The sequence below is a fragment of the Lucilia cuprina genome, chromosome 6 (assembly GCF_022045245.1).
Source record: "Lucilia cuprina isolate Lc7/37 chromosome 6, ASM2204524v1, whole genome shotgun sequence".
In the NCBI taxonomy this organism is placed as follows: Eukaryota; Metazoa; Arthropoda; class Insecta; order Diptera; family Calliphoridae; genus Lucilia; species Lucilia cuprina.
In genome coordinates this window covers 54919691-54936356 of record NC_060954.1, presented here as the reverse complement: position 1 = coordinate 54936356, position 16666 = coordinate 54919691, and the positions used below count along the sequence as shown (strand labels likewise).

Here is a 16666-nt window from a genome sequence, read left to right as displayed (position 1 = left end):
GAAATTATTCTATATTTATATAGAAGTGGTTTTTAAAAATAACTTCACTGTGTTAAATTTTTTATATGTATAATTACATACACAGTATATATATTTTTTTATTATTTTTTTTTCAAAATTTAAAGCGGATGGTTAGTCCGGCCAGCGTACTATGCGCTGTTGCTACACTTTAACAACTGAAAGATCTTACGAAAAATCAGATCCTCTAAAACTCACACAGCAGCGAAAAAGATGTTGTTAAATGAATTGGAAATGTTTATGAAATCACAAGAAAAACACTTAAAACACACATTTAATAGAGAGTGAAAATACAACGGGAACAAAAAGCTCTCTTATTTCCACATATAACGGTATTTTGTATAGGAACCGCTATATAATTAGAGTTAATGATCATTTGTTAATGATGAAAGAGAGCAATGAGAATGATTTCTATAGGCCTATGTATTTGTTAGTGTCTGCTATTTGTTCATTAAATTTTAAAGCCCTTTTAATAAATGTGCCGTTGTCATTTGATTGTCATGTCCGCAGACCGTAAAATATTTAAATCATTCCTCCTACAAAATGATCAAAGGGTGTTAAGGTGAAAATTGTGACATACTTCTTAGAAATGTATTTTTAACAATGTCAATATTAATTTAATAGATGGCGCCAAGGACAAAGAACAACTTATTTTAAGATCTTTTATCTCTTGATAAGTGATAATTTTCTTGCGTTCTCTCGAATATTTTGGCAAGAATTTCATCGAATATTTATATAGCACGTGCATAAAATTATACGTCACGGTGCGTAATTTTTGAAAAAACACATTGTGTTAACGTTTTTAAATTAATTTTTAAGTGATCGTAAAAGATTTAACAAAATGCCACCAGGCTTTTAATTTTAATTACTGACACTTAAAAGAAAACTTTTAAAGAATTACTCTTGCTACAAAATGAAATGTTTTCATAAAAATTCCATTAATTTTCGCAGTGAGAATAATAATGGGACAATATTCTTGGAGTTTTAGGTCTTGTAATAAAACTTACATTAAGTACATACATACACTATAGTCTATAGTCTAGTATATAATCTAGTCTATAGACTAGTTTATAGTCTAGTCTATAGTCTAGTCTATAGTCTAGTCTATAGTCTAGTCTATAGTCTAGTCTATAGTCTAGTCTATAGTCTAGTCTATAGTCTAGTCTAAAGTCTAGTCTATAGTCTAGTCTATAGTCTAGTTTATAGTCTAGTCTATAGTCTAGTCTATAGTCTAGTCTATAGTAGAGTCTATAGTAAAGTCTATAGTCTAGTCTACAGTCTAGTCCATAGTCTAGTCTATAGCCAAGACTATAGTCTATTCTATGGTCTGATCTATATTCAAATATATTTTGAACGATAGTATAGTTAATTGAAAGGACAAAATAAAGTTCTAGAGTCTAGTGATACTCCTTACCGCATACCCTTACATTTCCTCGCCAGCTATGATGATTAATGATCTAACAAGTTCTTTTTAATTTTTATCCAGAGAAATAATAAATCTTATACTAGTGAAATTAAAAATAGACATATTTCCTAAGAAAACCACAAAGCATATTTTTTACACCTTTTATGGTTAGACATTTTACAGAACACATCAAAAGATCAAGAAAAGACATTTCATATATCGTATGTATATAAAAGAAAGCACTTGAATCGGAACACACATACATTTGAATGTAAAATATTGTGGGGCACGAAGGGTGATGGTATATATTAATTTTATATTTTAAAATTGCAGCTGTGTAGAACATAATTAACCATTACTTTCGCTGGAATGCATTTTTGTAATGTTTTCCCCTCTTTGTGATTTCTTTGTTAATTTTCCAAAAGAATTTTTCTTCCAAAATTCTTAACAGCAACAGGGTGTTGAAAGAGTGGTAAATTTAGTTTGGTTCTAAAAATTATTTGACAGTTTTGACTTAATGCTGATCAAAATTAAGGGATTATTAAATAAATCAATAATTATAGTAAATCGGAGACAATTTTAAAATGACATTTTATATTGAAACACTTTGTTGTAGTGCCGCCCAATGGAAATGGTTGTTAGTAATTTTATGTGTAAAAAAAAATGTCTATGTCTCCACTATAACTAATAAATTAAAATGTAGAAGCTGCTTGGAACTTGTGTCAGTAGTCGTCAAATCGTCTTTGCCGGCATGCAAATCACTTTTAATCTATTTGTTTGTTTGTTGCTGCTTGTGTCGGGTGTTTTGAATATTATTAGTGTGTGTTATGTCTCTTGGCATTTTCGAAATCCATTGATATTTGAAAATACTACAACAATACATATTTATTTATTTTAAATAACAACAGATGTTTAAGATTAATTAAATTTCGGAAAGAAAATGGGAAGAGCAACATCGTTTCAGTCAACAGCTCAAATTATATTTTTTTATTTTTTATATAGATTTGATTTATTATTGAAAAAAAAGTGTGAAAATATAAATTATATATTTAATATACTTACACATACATACATATGTAGAAGAATTATATAAATTACAAGTTCAGATTTTGGACTTTCTTTGGTGATCAATATTCATTTACGTTCAATAACCGGAGTGATAAGGAATTTTTTTTTTGGATTATTTCATTAATTTCGTTGGCTTTACTATAAGTTAATTAATGAATAATTAAAATTGAATTGAAATCAGTTTAAGTTTGAGGTCCTAAATAAAGCTAAGACCCATAATCATATGTTTCACATGAACTCTTAAATATATCGCAACTAAATTTCACAAAATATCTTATTAATTCAAATAATCATTTCAGAAAATCTAACTTGACAGTCAATACTTTATTCAAAACATATGGTGATTATATGCTCTACCGTAAAAATTTCCAAATAAAATCAAGGCGTGTGAAATTAAGAAATTTTTAATATTTTAAATTTAAAAATTGTCTTTAATATACAAATTGTAAATGATTTACAAATGTTTTGAACTTTATTCTTATGTTTCAAAGAAAAAAAATAAGGCTTGTACTTTTAATAGCTATAATTAAGCACAATTATGTCAAAATATCATCAACAATAAGTCAAACCTTAAAAAATGTTTAAAAAAACATATTTAAAATTTTGAAACTTATGAATCATAACTTTTTAATTATTTTTTATGCTTGATTGCATTTTCTTTAGTGTGAGAAGAATTATTGTTTTTTTCTCTCCAATAATATTTATTGAACAACTCTTTTTCTAGACTAAAAAATTAACTAATGTTTGGATAAGGACAACATTTTAAATCTGGTTAATTCTTCATAGATGGTTTTAAATGAGGATCCAATGATATACGAGCAAAAATAGTACTTTTTAGTACTTTTTTGGTTTAAAATACCAAAAGACTACAGAATGAACTATAGACTGGACTACAAAATAAACTACAAGCTAGACTATAGTACAGAGTTTAGACTAGACAATAAGATATGGGCTAAGCTAAAAACTAGACAATCGGATATACTATAGGCTATATTATGGACTAGATTAAAAACTAAACTATAGACTATAGTATAGACTAGAGTATAAACTAGAGTATAAACTACACTATAGACTAGACTATAGACTAGACTATAGACTAGACTATAGACTAGACTATAGTCTAGACTATAGACTAGACTATAGACTAGACTATAGACTAGACTATAGACTAGATTATAGACTAGACTATAGACTAGACTATAGACTAGACTATAGACTAGACTATAGACTAGACTATAGACTAGACTATAGACTAGACTATAGACTAGATTATAGACTAGACTATAGACTAGACTATAGACTAGACTATAGACTAGACTATAGACTAGACTATAGACTCGACTATAGACTAGACTATAGACTAGACTATAGACTAGACTATAGACTAGACTATAGACTAGACTATAGACTAGACTATAGACTAGACTATAGACTAGACTATAGACTAGACTAGACTATAGACTAGACTATAGACTAGACTATAGTAGACTAGACTATAGACTAGACTATAGACTAGACTATAGACTAGACTATAGACTAGACTATAGACTAGACTATAGACTAGACTATAGACTAGACTAGACTATAGACTAGACTATAGACTAGACTAGACTATAGACTAGACTATAGACTAGACTAGGCTATAGACTAGACTAGGCTATAGACTAGACTATAGACTACACTATAGACTACACTATAGACTACACTATAGACTAGACTATAGACTAGACTATAGACTAGACTATAGACTAGACTATAGACTAGACTATAGACTAGACTATAGACTAGACTATAGACTAGACTATAGAATAGACTATAGAATAGACTATAGACTAGACTTTAGACTAGACTATAGAATAGACTATAGACTAGACTTTAGACTAGACTATAGACTAGACTATAGACTAGACTATAGACTAGACTATAGACTAGACTATAGACTAGACTATAGACTAGACTATAGACTAGACTATAGACTAGACTATAGACTAGACTATAGACTAGACTATAGATTAGACTATAGACTATAGACTAGACTATAGACTAGACTATAGACTAGACTATAGACTAGGCTATAGACTAGGCTATAGTCTAGTCTATAGTGTAGTCTATAGTCTAGTCTTTTTTTTACTAATTTTTATATTTTGTATGAAAAATTTTTGGTTTTGGGGGGAGAAATGTCCCTTTTCCCCACCCCTTGGATCCGCACCTGGACTAGAGTATAAACCAAACGATAGAGTACACAATTAATAAATTTTAACTAAAATATCAGAAAGTGGTGGTAGGATTCTTTCTGTACAATGTTAGATCAACTTAATGTAGAATTTTCATAATGTTTTTCTGAACTAGACTATAAACGAATTTTCTCTAACATATTATGAAGAGGTGGTAGAATCATTTAATTTTATAAATTTTCTTTTTTGTTAAGAAACAAACTCTACATAGACCCGGTCCACACTAGGAAACTTTTGATTTTGTGTGTAGGAGAGAGAAATTATTGATATTTCTTTCCCTTTCTGTCACACACAAAAATCAAAAGTTTCCCAAAAAAAGTTTCCTCGTGTGAACCAGGTCTTAGATTTTTTTTTGAGAAACTTTAGATTTTTGTATGCAAGAGAAAGAAATATCAACCATCTTTTTCTTTCACACACAAAATCAAGTTTCCGCCACAAACTGATTTAAAACATTTCACAAATATTTCTGTTTAGCAACGGAACACCCTAATTTAAAACAAAGAATACACTCCACACAAAAGTATATTTAACTTACGTTGCCAATCGAAAATAAGAAAACACTTTCAATATCATCATCTTGATCATAATTTTCAACAAACGTATACCTTTGTTTTATTTTCATTAAATGGCTGTTTACAAAATCAAAATGCCACCTAATAACGAGCGCTGAAAAGCAAAAAAATTTCAAGTTTAAACTTTAAAGCAAATACTTTTTGTTTTCAAACATTTTTATTATTAGTAGAATAGGCATTTTGTTTTTTTTTATAAAGACTACGGGTGAGAAAATAGTAATAGTTCCGATGCACGGAAGACTATTTTCAATAAGATTGTTTTTGGGTTTCTTGTTTTTCGCTTTCCTTTAAATATGTATGTATTTTCTTAAAGAAATAATGGTAATTTTTGAATATTTTAATATTTTTTTTTCTTTTGCTTGCATTTGAAATGTGTATTTGACGAATAAAGAGCCTGGGAGTTTGTTTTGTTTTTTTATTTGTAGTATAAATTAGCAAATGATGAAAGTCGTTACTCAGTCACGTTTCTTTTTACGTCTAGGCTTCTTTTTCTTTTTTCTTCTCTCCTATTTCTTACTGCTCTTGGTATTTGTATCATCCTTACTCTTGTCGGTCTTTTCTGTATCAGAACCGGCCTTTTTGTCCTTGGTATCCTTGTTTTCTTTTTCTTTGCTTTCTTTCGTTTTATCATCGGACTTCTTATCTTTGCCCTCTTCAGCATCACGATTAGCCAATTTATTGTTGATGAGATTGTGTAGGGCGATGATAGAACGTACCATGGAGGCTAAATAGACCACTAACATTTGATCATTTGTTTTCACATACATAGTCTCGGTAAATTGATCGTTTGTAATGTCGGGCAATAGATTGAAAATATCCTGTAGTTGATAGACAATTTGATAATTAATGGGCATCTTGCCATCACCAACACGTTGCAAATAATTCTTTATATCATCCAACTGAGCCTTAAGACCGCGCAGTCCCATTAATTGATTGGTAATCTTTTGTGATAAACTACCGACAGTGGTATCTTTAATGTCACGTAACAAATGCTCTACACCCACTTCCTCCGCCTCTTCTGCTCCAATTTCGCTGGGTACATGTTCAAATGTTTTGCTGGTGGGAGAACCATCATCATGAACTTCTTCAACGGCTATGTAAGCTTCTGTAGGTAAACCTAAATCTTTAGGTTTGGCATCAATAATAACTAAAACAGAATTGGGACAATAGCGTCTTATCAGTTCATTGATAGCAATATCATTTTGGTGAAGTTTGGGACCAGTGTGGTACCAGCCCACAACACGTTCTTTGGCATTGACTTTTTTAAACATGCCATACATATTCTCCAAATAATCATGATCCAAAAACCAAACAGATTTATCTTTGTCATCCTCATCGAAAGGCACTATAAAGAAAAAAAACGAAAAAGTTTTAAAATAAAAATAATGTTAACCAATTAATAAAGACTTACCAGCAAAACTGTTGGATATATCTAGAACACCCTTTGACCGCCAGCAACCCAATAGAACACCCACTACACGCTTTTGATTTCCAATCTTGCCCATACGATTAAAATGATCCACCACGGACAACAATACAAGTGGATGTACAATGACTTTGTTTACCAAAACTTCAGATGAAGGCATTTTGTTAAATTTCTTAAATATTTCACAAATAACTTATTAACAAATTCGTTTCCGTTTATAAAAATCTTTATATGTATAAACTTTTAATTAACCGGAATTTGTTTGTGCAAAAATCACGCAAAAGATACTTTCAATGTAAAAATTATTTTGCAAACTCCTAAATGACAGGCAGAATTTCTAAAGACAATTTTTGTTTTTCATGCTGTCAATGTTGGTAGCACTGACAAAATAACAGTGTTGCTATTAAATGTCAAATAATGTTATGAGAACAACTCTGTTATTGTTGAAAAGTTAGTATTTTTTTTGTTATTTACCGTTAGTTTTACATGTTTTAAGGAAAACGTTTAATTTGGCAAATAATTAAAAAAACAATATGGATTTGGTAAAAAATTGTGAAAAATCTGAATTTAAAGATGTTTTGAAGAAATATCTTGAAGAAATGGTATGTTTTTATGAAAAAGAAATTGTTTTAAGTTCATGATAATTTAAGTAATACCAAGGGATAAGTTACATTTTCTTGTATAAGCATATTGCAGAGGAACAACCAATATTTGTCCATAAGATTCCTATTCAACCGGTCTACTTTATTTCACAACGTTAATCGTTGTATTGTCAAATGAAGGAGTGTTAACTGTGTTTAAAATGACATTGTATTTCATTCATTTCACTAATCTCATAATCTTGCATAGAATTAATTGAAAAGTTGACCATAGGCGTGACTATATGGTTTGGACTCTAGAGTCAATGCTTTAGATGAGATTATACGAGGCGAGACTATACTCCAGAACATACAAAACGAGTATTTACTCCGAACTGTAGAAAATACTATTGTCCAGAATATAGTCCAGACTATAGAAAATACGATAGAGATGAGACTATAGTCCAGGCTATAGAAGAGAGTATAGTACAGACTATTTTAGATACTATTGTACATACTATAGAAAAGACCATAGTCAATACAATATAAGAGGAAATAGCCCAGACTATAGTCGAGTATAGATGAGAATCTTGCCCAGACTATGAGAAGAAGAGAGAATAGTCCAGACTATAGACAAGTCTTTGGTGCAGATCATGGAAGAGACAATAGTCCAGACTATAAACGAGGCTATAATATAGACTATAAACGAGATTACAATCCGGACTTTAGACGAGATTATAGTCCAGAATATAGACGAGGCTATTGTCCAGACTATAAACAAGACTATAGTCCAAAGTTTGGGCGAGAATATTGGTTTTTTAGACTAAGTTCTATATTCTTCTTTTATTACAGTCGACTAGACATAATTCACTTAAATCTCAATTACTAAGTAAGCAGCAAATAAATAATAATTTAAAGGCCAATACTGAGCAAGCAATCAGCAACGATCTAGACACTTCCATGACAGCCATTGATGTTATGCTGAATAATGTACATTGTCAGCTAGAAGGAGGTATGGACATTTTAAAAACTAAATCTGGACAAGTTAAAAAATGCAACGAAACAATAAATGTTAAAGTCGAGGAGGAAAATAAGAAACTACATCAACGTTTCTATGAAATGATTACTAGAGATGTGATAGCATTAAAAGTAAGTTTAGTAAGTTTTATGGACTTTTAAAATAACTGTTTTTTTTTAATTATTTAGCCTTATCATGAAGTTGAAGCAGCTATAAATGATTTGAGGCAAAAAACAGTTTGCTGTCTAGAGAAGTTGCAAAAGGAAGAGGAATTATTTAAAACAACGCTAAATAATCGTGCTCAGGACTTTATACAAATAAGAGATGTTATTAATATGTTGGAGCCAATGGAAGAAGAAATGAAGTATGATGTGTAAAACTTTTAAATTAAATAAAATGTGTTTTTTATTACAATTTTTGCAAATTTCTAGGCTTCACACACAAAACTTGAATAAAACTGTTGATGAACAAATGAAAGCGTTAAGATTAAAGTGTATCGAAGAGGCAAATGAAAACTCTAATGAATCAAAGGAATTGTTTAAGGATATAAACGATTTGAAGACGCAGCTTAATATAAATTAAGAAATATTTAAACAAATTAAAGTAGCTTTAGGTTAATAGATATTAATTGATAAACGATGATGATTCTTATTATTTCTCAACCAGAAATTGTAGCTTGAATCCAAGCAGAATCCAATTTTAAAATAGTATATATTTTTCTGAATTGATTTAAAGAAAATTGAATAAAAAACACATTTTATATACATATTTTTTACTAAAAATAATTATGTATATATTTGTTAAACATAAAATCTTAATTTGTCTAAACTTATATCTAAATAGTAGTTAAATTTTATAAAAAAAATAATTAAAAAAAAAACTTGTACTCAGTAAATTGCAAAAGAAAAATGTTGCTCTCCCTCATATTATTAACAAGTTTCCAATTCCGGTGGTATAGGAATATCATTATGGGCAGCAAATTGCAAAAGGGCAGCATATTTCTTTTTCCACGTTTCAATTTCTCTAGCACACTGTTCATTATCTTCATGCATTTGTTCCAGTTCTGTCCATTCATGCGACTTTTCTGTTTCTAGAACATCTTTCTGTTCGATACGTTTAATACGGCAACTGGCAGCATAGCCACGATTTTTTAAAGTACGTCTACGTTGCTTCATACGTACAATCTCTTCGCGGTTCAGACCACGCATTTTTAAAGTGCGATTTAAATCACGCACAGAAATAGAAACCAACTCATCGTCGCTTATATCTGGAATGGGACAGGGCGATAGAGGGGCCTAAAAAAATTCCAAAAAAACAAATACAAATTATTAATATATTTGATTGCTTTTATATGTTGAACAATTTTCAAAAAAAGTAAAAAAAGTTTGATATTATTTGCATTTACATAAAGATCTTCAGTTACCATAGTTGATTTTATTATATTACTCCTTGACTGTTGTTGTTGTGCCTGTACTAGATGCTGCTGTTGTAATGATGTCTGTTCCATTGTATTCAATTAGGGATTAATTTTTTGCAAGTTGTGATGATGTGTTGGTTTTTATATTTTTTTAGGTAAAAAGATAGATAATTATTGATTTTTTTCTTTTTATAGTTATATAAGTATATAAAACAAGTATTTGTATTTTACATATAAAAAATATAAATACCGTTTTTTTAAATAGTTTATTTCTTGTTTTGTTTTTTTCAACAGGTGAATTTATTAAAAAATATTATTATTCACAATCTACAATAAATTTTCACTGTTTTTAATGCAAGACTTCAAAGTCAATTAATAATAAGGAAAACACGGCGTTTATTATACATATAAAAATAGTGTTGGTAAACGAACAAAATATGTTAAGCAGTATTGATAACATTTGCTTTAAAAAAACTCGCTAAAAGTATATTGCGCAGTTAAAATGTTTTAAATATATATATTTTAAATTATAGGTTTTTGTATCAAAAATCCACTTTTGAAAAAAATTGTGGCCATTCAAATATTATCAATAATTTTTACTTTTTCTAAAGAGAGTAAAGTTATTTTGTTTTTTCAGTTATAAATCGTTTTTCAACTAATCGTTTATCTCATCTAAACCATATTTTAGGTTTTTCTTTAAATTTAAGCCCTTGGTAAACACATTATCGATTTTACAAGATTTGATTTACTGTGAAAAAACTTTGGAAATGAATGTTTAAAAAATCAATATATAGTCGACTTTTGCATTTTATGCAAAAAGTCAATTTTTCGACATTTTTCAGTTAGTTAAAAGTCGACTTTTACACTTTTAGTATTTTTGTAAATAGACGACTTTTTTTTACTATTTTCGACTTTTTCTAACTTTTTGACTTTTTTCGATTTTTTTTTTTGACTTTTCGACAATTGCAGACTTTTTGATTGTTTTCGACCATATCAGACTTGTCGACGATTTTCGACTTTTTCCTACTTTTTTTAGATTTTCAACAATTTTTAACTGTTTTTGACTTTTTTCGACTTTTTCCGATTTTCAACAATTTTTGAATGTTTGACTATTTTCGACTTTCCGACTTTTTTCACAGATAATATTCGACTTTTTTTGAACAAAATAGTCGACTTCGACAAAAAGTCGATTGTTCGAAAGTCGATTTATAGAACCCTAATTTCAACTTTTCTTGACAGAAGTCTATAACGCATTGCCGCGTAAAACGCGTGTTGTGTACTTCCACCTTTTGAAATTGGATCTACTTTAAACATTCTAATATACATTTTTGTACTTTTAGCATACAAATACATTGATTCTACTTTTTTAACAGACGCATATAATTCGAGAAAGCGAAGAACGCTTGGTTTGGACCTCCAGTCTTATGACAAATGGATTAATTGCATATATATTGCATGTATATTATGCAATAATTAAATTTTTCATTATTATTTTATTATATAAAAAACATTTGTGATTTCTGTTATTAATTATATAATCTTCAGGTTCAAGATTTTAGCGTTTACATTTTTTCATATTTACAGATATATGCATCGCGGATATATAATTTTGCATAATTCGAAATTATATTTTTGTTTTTGGTTCCAGTTCGGTTGTCAAACTTCAATTGTTATTTAAAACTTGGCATCACTGCTGTATTAAATCGCTTAAACAACAACAACAACTCTGTTCTTTTCTCCTCCGTTTTTACCCTAAAACAGCTGATTATAAAAATTTACAGCAACAACGAAAATTTAAAATTTCACTTATTTTATTGTTTACATTTAATTTGCATAAACATAAATTATAATAAATTAACTACATACTAAATTTAAACTAAAATGCTACAAAGACTTTTAAATAAAAACCTAACACAACAAAACTATAGTTTAATAACAAAACTTAGATTTAACTTAAAACATCGCTATTCAACAAGTGGCTCAACTGGACCAAGGATTTGTATTGTAGGAGCCGGACCAGCAGGTTTCTATGCAGCTCAATATATACTAAAAACCCTGCAAGATTCTAAAGTAGATGTAATAGAAAAATTGCCAGTACCCTTTGGTTTAGTGCGGTAAGTGTAATTATGATGAACCGTTTGCAGTCGTATCGACAGATGTCGAAGGACTGATGGTAAAGGAATTGAATATAGGATCAAATATGGCACGGAATATATTTTGAAAATAAGCTTAAATAAAAGAATTTAAAGTTCAATTCTATAAAATTTAATTAGTTTTTAAAATAATTACTTCCTATACTGGTCAAACTCCACGTTGCCTTTACAGTAGCTAAACATAAACTCAAGATTATTAACAAGAAAGCCGGAAGTAGTTTTAATTTAAACATTTTTTTTAGTTAAAACTTAATTTTTATTACAACTTATTATACAATTTACAAGTATTTCATATTTATATAGAAAAATTTCATCATTGTTGAGTTGGTTTGTGTTACAATACTTTCTTCTTATCTTAATGACTTGAACAATTAGTTTATCAATTTTAGTTTTAAATATTTTACTATATTTGTTAATAGTTGTTGTTTTTTCTTTTAGTTTCGGCGTTGCCCCTGACCATCCGGAGGTGAAAAATGTCATTAACACTTTTACAAAAACTGCTGATAATTCTCGCTTTAATTTCTATGGTAATGTTACATTGGGTAAAGATGTTAGTTTACAGCAATTACGGGATAACTATCATGCAGTCCTTTTGACCTATGGTGCCGATCAAGATCGTGAATTGGGTATAGCGAATGAAAACGAATCAAATGTATTGTCGGCTAGAAATTTTGTTGCTTGGTATAATGGTTTACCGGGTGCTGAGAATCTAAATCCAAATTTAAATGGCAAATCTGTGACAATAGTTGGTCAAGGCAATGTAGCAGTTGATGTTGCAAGAATGCTTTTGAGCCCAATTGATGATTTAAAGGTAAATTTAATTACTGTTAGGATTATAGTCACATCTCTAGTAAAGATTATTATTTCATTTCAGAAAACCGATATAACCTCCTACGCCTTGGACACTTTAGCCAGCAGTAAAGTAGAACAAGTATATTTAGTTGGTCGTAGAGGACCTTTACAGGTGGCTTTTACCATTAAAGAACTAAGGGAAATGTTAAAACTGCCAAATGTTAGCACACGATGGAGACAACAAGACTTTGAAGGCGTAGCAGAAGTAGTTGACAAACTAGCTAGACCTCGTAAACGTTTAACAGAGTTAATGCTTAAAAGCTTAAAAGAACAACCACCAAGTCCACAACATAAAAGACAATTTTTACCCATTTTCATGAGATCACCTAAATCATTAGACAACAATCAACTTATATTCAATGTCAATCGTATGCAAGATGATCAAGCTATAGCCACCGAACAAGAAGAATCATTACCTGCAGAATTAGTTCTTAGAAGTATTGGATATAAATCTTCCTGTGCCGATAGCGCTATATGTTTTGATGCTAAAACAGGAAAAGTTTTTAACCAACAGGGTAGAGTTTTAAAATCCCCAGAGGATACAACTATAGATAATGCTTTATATGTGGCTGGGTGGTTGGGCACTGGTCCCACAGGCGTTATCTTGACTACAATGAATGGAGCTTTTGCTGTAGCTAAAACTATATGTGATGATGTTTTAAGTAAAAATATTAATACAGATGATCAGAAAATGGGCTTAAAGGAGTTATTGAAAACTCATGCTGTAGTTAACTGGCAAGGTTGGCAAAAAATTGATCAAGAAGAAACTAAAAGGGGACAATTGGTGGGTAAACCTAGAGAGAAAATTGTTCAAATCGATGAAATGTTGAAAGTAGCTGGTGTATGATAATCAAAATGTTTATTAACTAACAGGAAGGTGCTAAAGATATTTGTTTTATGATACAATAAGCATATAAAGTTTGTAGTAAAAATTAATAGCCGAACAAGTCTAAAGTTTTAATTTTTGTTAGAAAATTAAATTATGTATAGGGGATTTATTGTTTTTTACAAAAAAATGGTTTTTATTTACTAATTTTTACATTATTTGTATAAAATTTATTACTTTGTTACAAATTTGTTACATTCTTCTATAAGTATATTAAATAAATTAAATTTTTATCAAAGTAGACTTAAAGTGTTGATGTTTTCCTATTTGGTTTGTTATTTAAGGAAGTTGCTGTTTATTTCCCTATTTCCTATAAGAACCGATTTTAAAAATTTTAACGAATATATAACATATTTCATTTACCATTTCTCTCAAAAATGCCCACTTCTTTATTTGGAGTTTCTATAAAACTACAATATAACAGTAGTATTTATATTTTGGAATTATTTTGGTGTAATTTATTAATGACTACATACCTTTTTCGTTCCAACATTTTATAAATTTTCGCCTTATAAATCTCTTCTAGTTTATAAAATTAAAGCTTTTTCTGCTATAAATCTAAATAATAACATTCCCACGTTATAGGATAACTTTCGGACAGTTTATGATATAAAATTCATACAATATATTGTCCTTAAATGTTTGTGTTTTCGGTATAAATGTTAAAGATACTATAATCATTTTTTGTTACTTGAAAAAGCTTTTTTGGTGTCCTTAAGGGTGGTTTTATCAGAGTTGAAAATGTGATGTAATTATATCCAAATATTTGTAGGTAGATAGATAGATAGATAGATAGATAGATAGATAGATAGATAGATAGATAGATAGATAGATAGATAGATAGATAGGTATATAGATAGATATTTAGATATATAGATAGATAGATAGATAGATAGATAGATAGATAGATAGATAGATAGATAGATAGATAGATAGATAGATAGGTAGGTAGATAGATAAATAGATAAATAGGTAGGTAGATAGATAGATATTTAGATAGATAAATAGATAGGTAGATAGATAGATAGATAGATAGATAGTCAGATAGATAGATAGATAGATAGATAGATAGATAGATAGATAGATAGATAGATAGATAGATAGATAGATATATAGATAGATAGATAGATAGATAGATAGATAGATAGATAGATAGATAAATAGGTAGGTAGGTAGATAGATAGATATTTAGATAGATAAATAGATAGATAGGTAGGTAGATAGATAGATAGATAGATAGATCGATAGATAGAAAGATAGATCGATAGATAGATAGTCAGACAGATAGGTAGATCGATAGATAGATAGATAGATAGATAGATAGATAGATAGATAGATAGATAAATAGGTAGGTAGGTAGATAGATAGATATTTAGATAGATAAATAGATAGATAGGTAGGTAGATAGATAGATAGATAGATAGATAGATAGATAGATAGATAGATAGAAAGATAGATAGATAGAAAGATAGATAGATAGATAGATAGATAGATAGATAGATAGATAGATAAATAGATAGGTAGATAGATAGATAGATAGATAGATAGATAGATAGATAGGTAGGTAGGTAGGTAGATAGATAGATAGATAGAAAGATAGATAGATAGGTAGATAGATAGATAGATAGATAGATAGATAGATAGATAGATAGATAGATAGATAGATATAGATAGGTAGATAGATAGATAGATAGATAGATAGATAGATAGATAGATAGATAGATAGATAGATAGATAGATAGATAAATAAATAAATAAATAAAAACATAGGTAGCTATGAGTGGTGATAAATAGGATTAGTTTACTTGACTACCTTTAATGCAGTGGTTTAATATAGTTCCATTTTATCTTTTTTAAAATTTTTATGACCGAAATATCACTTACCTCCAATCAAAAATGCTCCTTCGTAGATAATACTAATATCTACTAGTCAAAGACATCTGAACTTAGATCTAATACACTACCTTTGATATATATCGTACATCAAATTAAGTATGCAAATTAGCCAACTAAAATACTCTCGTTTTGTTTGGAGGCCATTACTTGGCGCACAGGAAATAACCAGCGGTTTTGTTAATGTATGCAACTGCTTATTTTTGTAGTAGTGTGTAAGTGAGCATAGCCACTACCTGACTCCAATGTCCAATGTATTTTTTTTATTTAAGTTTTTTTTTCGAGTAGATATTTTTTCTTTAATCATTTAATTTACATAACATTTACTTTCCAAGAGCCTGAATTCAAAATAAAAATAAATTTAGTTATTAGTTCTAAACAGCTTTAAAATAAATTCTCTATCTGTCAAATATTATTATTAAATAGTCGCCATGGTAAACAAAAAGCGCTGAATTTCATAAATAAATCATGTGTGAAAATTGATGACATTTAGACAAAAAAAAAAAAAAACATATTTAGTTTTTATTGAACAGTAGTTAAAAGAAAATAACAAAAAACAACAACATCATTGAATTTTAGTTTTAATTGAAAACTTTTTTCACTAAAATATAAAAAAAAAATTGTTTTATTTAATCTTTTTCTATATGCATTTGTTTAATTTATGATTTTTCGCGTATGAAAAAAACTATAACCTTAAATGAAATTAATGATTGCATAAATCAATTTAAATATATGTTTTTGCAACCCGTTTGTTGTTTTTTCCACCAAATATTCACAAATATACACTCGTACGTGTGGCATTTGAAAGGAGTTACGTGTATTTTAATGTTTTTTTTTTAGGATTTATTTATTTATTTACGGCCTTAATGTAAATAACAAAGTATATTTGAAAAATTTTATGTTAGAATAAAATATTCAAAGTATTTATTGCTGGTGGACTGCCCCAAAAAAATAAGTGAGGTTTAAAAGTATATTTAGTAAAACTTTAAGATAGTTAGATAGATAGATAGAAAGATAGATAGATAGATAGATAGATAGATAGATAGATAGAAAGATAGATACATAGATAGATAGATAAATAGATAGATAGATAGATAGATAGATAGATAGATAAATAGATAGATAGATAGATAGATAGATAGATAG

The 16666-nt window shown here is 28.8% G+C and overlaps 4 protein-coding genes across 7 annotated transcripts; 2 read left to right on the top strand and 2 right to left on the bottom strand.

Moving 5' to 3' along the window:
• The first annotated feature begins 324 nt into the window (after positions 1-324).
• On the top strand, positions 325-8957 carry LOC124420507. The gene is made up of 5 exons (XM_046953512.1): positions 325-350; positions 7204-7325; positions 8154-8450; positions 8508-8683; positions 8751-8957. Exons 2-5 carry the CDS (start codon positions 7257-7259, stop codon positions 8899-8901), a joined length of 693 nt encoding a protein of 230 aa, XP_046809468.1. The 5' UTR covers positions 325-350; positions 7204-7256; the 3' UTR covers positions 8902-8957.
• On the bottom strand, positions 5293-7054 carry LOC111684761 (26S proteasome non-ATPase regulatory subunit 7). The gene is made up of 2 exons (XM_023446959.2): positions 6709-7054; positions 5293-6642 (listed from the first exon to the last, which is right to left on the bottom strand). The coding sequence occupies exons 1-2, from the start codon at positions 6881-6883 to the stop codon at positions 5804-5806; spliced, it is 1014 nt and encodes a 337-aa protein (XP_023302727.1). The 5' UTR covers positions 6884-7054; the 3' UTR covers positions 5293-5803.
• Positions 8958-9085: 128 nt separating the features above from the next.
• Positions 9086-10109, bottom strand: LOC111684764 (transcription factor MafK). Of its 4 annotated transcripts, none has more exons than XM_023446963.2 (3): positions 9987-10109; positions 9725-9817; positions 9086-9614 (listed from the first exon to the last, which is right to left on the bottom strand). In XM_023446963.2, the coding sequence occupies exons 2-3, from the start codon at positions 9743-9745 to the stop codon at positions 9249-9251; spliced, it is 387 nt and encodes a 128-aa protein (XP_023302731.1). In that variant the 5' UTR covers positions 9746-9817; positions 9987-10109; the 3' UTR covers positions 9086-9248. The 4 variants fall into 4 exon arrangements, with proteins under 4 accessions (XP_023302731.1, XP_046809469.1, XP_023302730.2 ...); XM_046953513.1 differs by having other exon boundaries at positions 9743-9817; XM_023446962.2 differs by having other exon boundaries at positions 9743-10076.
• Positions 10110-11553: 1444 nt separating this feature from the next.
• On the top strand, positions 11554-13873 carry LOC111684762 (NADPH:adrenodoxin oxidoreductase, mitochondrial). Its single transcript, XM_023446960.2, has 3 exons — positions 11554-11850; positions 12328-12700; positions 12764-13873. The coding sequence occupies exons 1-3, from the start codon at positions 11618-11620 to the stop codon at positions 13586-13588; spliced, it is 1431 nt and encodes a 476-aa protein (XP_023302728.2). The 5' UTR covers positions 11554-11617; the 3' UTR covers positions 13589-13873.
• The last annotated feature ends 2793 nt before the right edge of the window (positions 13874-16666 follow it).